Below are 7,034 nucleotides of genomic sequence, written 5' to 3'. Positions count from 1 at the left end.
AACTAAGTCCTACTTAATATTCACCCAATCTTTTCTATTTCCCATTGTTTCTCTGCCTAGCTTTTCCTTAGAGGTCTGAATAAAGTAGACTGTCTTCAAAGTCAGGATTATTTTAAGAGTAATTGGTTAGTACAACTAAGGTAAAAATACGTGTGTAAAACCTGCTGGTGGATTCAACTGTGTTACTAATTAATAATAAAGAAGCATGAAATGGAACTGTAAATACTAACACGTGTCAGTTCAGATGAAGTAATTGCTAAAAGTAATTGTGTGCTAAATAACACTGGAGGTATTTGGTGTAGTTCAAATCTACTTTTCTAAGATTATGTGAGATATATGATGACTTAAATTTCCTTTCGAGGTATAGTGTCTGGACCTAATAGTGCAATATAGCAGCACTGACATGGATCTTTAAGGACCACAGCTTTATGGGTACTACCCAAGTTCACATTTACAAATGTTGGTCATAGTATTAGCAGCACAAAGTCTGCTAGTTGACATGCTTATATTTAATTCCACAATAATTTTTAAGTTTAAAGGAGAGGCCTTTCCTCTGTTCATTTGCTTTTATCAATCCAACAGTGTGGTGTGCTTTAAATAACTACTTTTAAATGTATGAACGACAGAGATACCTCTGTCTGCTTTTCTGCCTAGAGTTTCACTGATGTTGAGATAAACCTAGTGGCAGGCCCCGTTCTCTTGAGTTTTTTTCTCTGGAACAAACCTGATAGAAGATTAAATGGGCCAAAAAAACAATGTCACAGAATTTGTCCTCCTGGGATTCACTGATGATCCTGCTGGAAAAAAGGCATTATTTATTATGTTTTTAATCATCTACATTGTGACAATGGTGGGTAACCTGCTCATTGTGATTACAGTGATTGTTAGTCCCTCCTTGGGCACCCCAATGTACTTCTTCCTTGCTTCTCTGTCACTCATGGATGCTGTTTATTCTACTGCCATCTCACCAAGATTGATTGTAGACTTGCTCCGTGACAAGAAGACCATCTCCTTCACAGCTTGCCTAAGCCAGCTCTTTATAGAGCATTTATTTGGTGGTGTTGATATTGTCATTCTGGTGGCAATGGCCTATGATCGGTATGTGGCCATCTGTAAACCCCTGCATTATCTGATTATCATGAATCGACGTGTATGTATCCTTTTCTTAGTGATGGCCTGGGCAGGAGGTTTTGCACATGCTTTGTTTCAAGTTCTTGTTGTGTGTAAACTTCCTTTCTGTGGTCCCAATATCATTGACCACTTTTGCTGTGACACTTATCCACTATTGCTACTTGCATGCACTGACACCTACTCTATTGGCCTCTCTACCACTGTCAATAATGGGGCCATGTGTATAGTTATCTTCATCCTTCTTCTATTCTCCTATGCAATCATCTTAAGATCTCTCAAGAATCACAGTCAGGAAGGGAGACGCAAAGCTCTGTTTACCTGTAGCTCTCATATCACTGTGGTTTTCCTCTTTTTTGTTCCCTGTATTTTCATGTATGCTAGACCAGTTTCTAGTTTTCCTGTTGATAAATTTATTACTGTATTTTATACCATTGTTACTCCCATGTTGAATCCTTTAATATATACTTTAAGAAACTCAGACATGAAAATATCTATGGAAAAGCTCCTGCAAAAAAATTTAAGTCCTGATAGAATAAAACTTTCTTTTTATTGCTTCTTTTACTAAGCACTAGGAAACAATCATGAATAAATTCTAGGAGTATTTGTTTCATCTTGAACATTTAAGCCGATATTTGATGTTTTGAAACTATTTGAATTCTGAAGGTTATTTGTAAATAATATGTTCATCTTCTTATTATGTCATTCATGTTTTGCTATCCCATTCACCCTTTTGGATTAATTGTCTATTTTAGTTTATTAAATTTTTAATGAATAATTTTCCTTAAAATTTTTCATATGTTTTGACAATGTTTTTCTTCTCTCCAGTCTCTTCCCATATCATTCTCCCTTCCCCTCACAAAAGTTCATATTTGGTCTCTATCTCTATTTCTCTCCTACTCTCTTTGTGTATTTTCCCTCTCAAACTTTCAAAACCAAATATAAAAAAGCATCAAAATAAACAACCAAAACATGCAACAAGATAAAAATTCAAAACCAAACCAAATAACCCACTCCACACACACAATACAAAGCAAGCAAAACAAATCCTGGAGTTTATTTTCTGTTTGCCAACTACTCTTGGGCATTATGCCTGTCACAGAGTGTGGTTGATATGCATAATCACAGGCCATCGAAAATATTTTTGTTTCCTCTCCCAGCAGCTATCTATTTCGCATAGATTCTTGGTTAACTATGGGAATTTGTATCCACTTTCTCTTTTCAGTACTGGGATTTTGTGTGGCATGAATATGTACAGGTTGTGTGCATGCTGTCAAACTCTGTGTTAATCTATAGCTACTTCAGTGTTTTGAAAACATTGTTCCATGAAGTCATCCTCCAACTCTGGCTTTTGTAATCTTTCAATGTCACCTTCTGCATATGTCCCTAAGACGTGGATGAAGGCATTAGATGGAGATATTCCATTTAGGACAAATATGATGTACTTGTCCTAAGCAGTTTTCTTAATATAATATGCTTGGTGGAATTCTTTAGGTTCTCTTTTCAACTACTCCTACATTGTAATGTGTATTAAAAATCTCTTTTATTAAAAGTTTTTTCTATACTACTTCCTTTTATTTTATTAATAAAATGTCTAATGTAATTAACCTTTACTTTGAAATAATCCCAACCCAAGGAAGTTAACTATAATCAGAAAAACACAGACAATAGATAATTCCACTCTTCCAACAGCCAAAGGAAAAAAAAATGTGGAAATCCACACACAATTCCACCATGACCAACGATTCCAAAACAAACAAGACTGAACAATCAAAGGCCATTAATACTAATATTTATGGTCTTAACTTGCCCATAAAAAGAGATGCTAAGAGAATGGATTCAAAACAGAACTAATCCTTCTGCTGCATACAAGAAACACAACTCAGTTTCAAAGACAGATGTTACCTGAGAGTTAAGTGTGGGGAAAATATTTGCCAATCAAATTGACCCAAGAAACAAGCAGTGCTATCAATCCTATTATCTAACAAATTAGACTTAAAATAAAATCAATAAAAAAGATGAAGGAGGTCATTTCATACTGATAGGAGAAATCAACCAAGATGAAGTCTCAATTCTGAACATTTATGCCCCAAATACAAAGGCATCCACCTTTGTAAAAGTAATATTACTCAAACTCAAATCACACAAAAACCTTACACACTTATACTGGGAGATTTCAACACCCCACTCTCGTCAATAGACAGGACTACAAGACAGAAACTTAACAAAGATATAAAGGAACTATCTGGAGTTATGACTCAATTGGGCTTAATAGACATTTATATAACATTCCATCCAAACACAAAAGAATATACCTTCTTCTCAACACCACATGTAACCCTCTTAAAAATCAACCACATACTTGGCAACATAGCAAACAACAGGTTAACAAAATGGAATAACACCATGTATCTTGTCAGACCACCATGCTTTAATGTTAGAATTCCACAACAACACAAATTGCAGAAACACTACAACCTCATGGAAACTGAATGATGCACAATTGCACCATTCCTGAGTCAAAGAAGTAATTAAAGACTTCCTATAATTCAATGAGAATGAAGACACAATATGCCCAAACTTTGAAAACAGTGCTAAGAGGAAAGTTCATAGCAGTAAGAGCCCACATGAAGAAAATGGAGAATAGTCACTCTAGAGAATTAACAGCACAATTGAAAGCACTAGAACAAAAAGAAGCAAACTCACTCCTGAGGAGTAGACACCAGGAAATAATCAAATGGAGGACTGAAATCAATAAAGTAGAAACTAGGAAAGCAATTCAAAGAATCAATGTAACAAGGAGATGGTTCTTCGAGAAAGTCAACAATATAGACAAACCTTTATCCAAACTTACCAATGGTAGTGTGTGAACATGCTGATTAATAAAATCAGAAATGAAAAGGGAGACATAATAACAGGCACTTAGGAAATCCAGAGAATTATCAGGTCAAACTTTGAAAACCTGTACTCCACAAAATTAGAAAATTAAAAGAAAATGAAATTTTTTCTAGATAGATATCACTTACCAAATTAAATCAAGAACAAATATGCAATTTAAATAGACCTATGACCCATAATGAAATAGAAGCAGTCATCAAAATCTCCCAAACAAAAAAAGCCCAGGGTCAGATGGCTTAAGTCAGAATTCTACCAGAAATTCAAAGAACACCTAATACCCATTCTCTTCAAAGTATTCCACACAATAGAAGCACAAGGGTCATGGCCAAACACTTTTTATGAGGCTTCAATAACATTGATATCCACGTCACACAAAGATACAACTAAGAAGAAACCATCCTGAGTGAGGGAACTCAGTCACAAAAAGGCAAACATGGTATGTACTCACTCATATATGAATATTAAACATGGATCAGGGGAGTCACAGCCTATAATCTAACCTCCAGGGAGTCTGGGAAACATGGAGGACCCTATGAGAGACATACGTGGTACTCCAGTGAAGAGGAATCAGACAAGATATCCTGAGTGCATTAGGAGCATGGGGGAGGGGAAAGAGAGCTGAGAAAATGAGAGGGGGAGAAGAAGAGGGCAGAGTAGGACAAGGGGGAGGAGGAAGGTTGATTTGGGGCAAGAATAGAGGAAAGAAGGATGAGAGATAGTGTAATAGAGGGAGTCATTACAGTTTTTAGGAGAGATCTGGCACCAGTGAGATTTCCAGGGATCTACAAAGGTGACACCGACTGGAAAACTAAGCAATAGTGCAGAGACTACCTTAAATGCTCTTCCCTGAAAATGAGTTTGACAACTACCTTATATGCCATCCTAGAGCCTTCATACAGTTGCTGATGGAAGCAGATGCAGACATTCACAGTTAAACATTGAACTGAAGTCCTGGAACCCAGTTGCATCGAAGGAGGAGTGATGAGCAAAGGGGTCAAGACTGGATTGATGAAACCTACAGAGACAGCTGACCTAAACAAGGGGTTGCTCTTGGACCCCAGACTGATTACTGAGAAGCCAGCATGTAACTGATCCATAACCCTAAGTTTGGGTGTCAGTGAGTAGACCTCTGCAATCTATGGGACCTTATGTAGTAGATCAGTATTTATTCCTGGGATACAAATGGACTTTGAGAGACCCTTCCACATCTAGGGATGGTCTCTCAGCTTGGATACATAGGGGAGGGTCTTGGCCTTGTCCACCCAGGCATCCTAGTCTCCTGCTCCACCCACCTGACTAAGACTATCAGGGCCTGTCTCCAGGCCACACTCCTGTTCCTGGGGTATACCACTGGGGCTCCCATCCATCCCAGTGTGACCCAAAGTACCCCAGCATCATAGTCCATTTCTCCACACAGGAGACCTGGAAGTAAAGAGCCACCACAACCGAGAAGTTGCCTACACCCACCAGAAGGGAACCCTGGCCCCACACATACCAAGAGAGGAAGAGGTATCCTCTGGAACCCACTGCAAGAATGGATGGGAAGGAGACAAGATGAAAACACAAGGAGCAACAGAAAAACTAATATGACACTGCCAGAGTCCAGAAACCCTACATCAGGACTGGAACACCCCAACACAAATGAACCAGAAGAGAATAACATAAAACACAATTTCATGGAAATTATAGATGCCCTCGAAGAGGATATGAGAAATTCCCTTAAAGAGATAGAAGAAAAAACTATCCAAAAAATTCAAGAAATGGAGAAAAGACAAAGCAAAAATTGCAAGGAACAATTCAAACTATGCAAGGGCTGAAATCTGAAACAGAAAAAAATAAAAAAAACACAGTCTGAAGGAATGCTGGAAATAGAAAAACTTGGAAAACAGTCAGGAAATACAGATGAAAGCATAACCAACAGAATACAAGAAAAGGAAGAGAGAATCTGAGGTGTTGAAGATACAATAGGAGAACTAGAATTCATTGACCAAAGAAAACCTTAAGTCCAACAAATCCCTAACACATCAGGGAATTATCAGTGTATACTTTGAAAACCTGTACTCCACAAAATTAGAAAATTTAAAGGAAATGGACAATTTCCTGGATAGATATCACTTGCCAAAACTAAATCAAGAGCAGATAAACCATCTAAACAGACCTATAACCCCTAATGAAATAGAAGCAGTCATCAAAAGTCTCCCCCCCAAAAAAAGCCCAGGCCCAGATGGCTTCAGTGCAGAATTCTACCAGAAATTCAAAGAAGAGCTAACTCCAATACTCCTCAAAGTATTCCACACAACAGAAGCAGGAGGCTCACTGCAAAACAATTTTTGAGGCTACAATTACCTTGATACCCAAGCCACACAAAGACACAACTAAGAAAGAGAACTATAGACCAATTTCCCTCATGAACATCGATGCAAAAATAGTCAATAAAATACTCGCAAACCGGATTCAAGAACACATCAGAAAACTCATCCACCATGATCAAGTAGGCTTCCTCCCAGGAATGCAGAGATGTAATCAACCATATAAACAAACTGCGAAAGAAAAACCACATGATCATCTCACTAGATGCTGAAAAAGCCTTTGACAAAATCCAGCACCCCTTCATGATAAAGGTCCTAGAGAGATCAGGGATAACAGGAACATACCTGAATATAATAAATGCAATATACAGTAAACCAACAGCTAACATCAAACTAAATGGAGAGAAACTCAAAGCAATTCCTCTAAAATCAGGAACAAGACAAGGCTGTCCACTCTCTCCATATCTCTTCAATATTGTACTTGAAGTTCTAGCTACAGCAATAAGACAACAAAAGGAGATAAAGTGGATCCAAAGGAAAAGAAGAAGGCAAACTTTCACTATTTGCAGATGATATGATAGTTTACATAAGTGACCCAAAAATTCTGCAAGGGAACTCTAGAGCTGATAAACACCATCAGCAATGTGGCAGGATACAAGGTAAACTAAAAAAAAATCAGTGGCCCTACTATATACAGAT

General features: G+C 37.6%; 1 protein-coding gene across 1 annotated transcript; it reads left to right on the top strand.

Moving 5' to 3' along the window:
• The first annotated feature begins 739 nt into the window (after positions 1–739).
• LOC101826932 (olfactory receptor 4A5-like) lies at positions 740–1,696 on the top strand. The gene has a single exon (XM_040744974.1). It carries the CDS (start codon positions 740–742, stop codon positions 1,694–1,696), a length of 957 nt encoding a protein of 318 aa, XP_040600908.1.
• The last annotated feature ends 5,338 nt before the right edge of the window (positions 1,697–7,034 follow it).

Source organism: Mesocricetus auratus, unplaced genomic scaffold (genome assembly GCF_017639785.1).
Source record: "Mesocricetus auratus isolate SY011 unplaced genomic scaffold, BCM_Maur_2.0 Super-Scaffold_100004, whole genome shotgun sequence".
Classification (NCBI taxonomy): Eukaryota; Metazoa; Chordata; class Mammalia; order Rodentia; family Cricetidae; genus Mesocricetus; species Mesocricetus auratus.
This window is presented reverse-complemented; position numbering and strand designations above follow the sequence as displayed.

Coding starts and splice junctions, on each gene's coding strand:
- LOC101826932 (XM_040744974.1), top strand. CDS start 740: ATGGGCCAAAAAAACAATGTCACAGAATTTGTCCTCCTGGGATTCACT.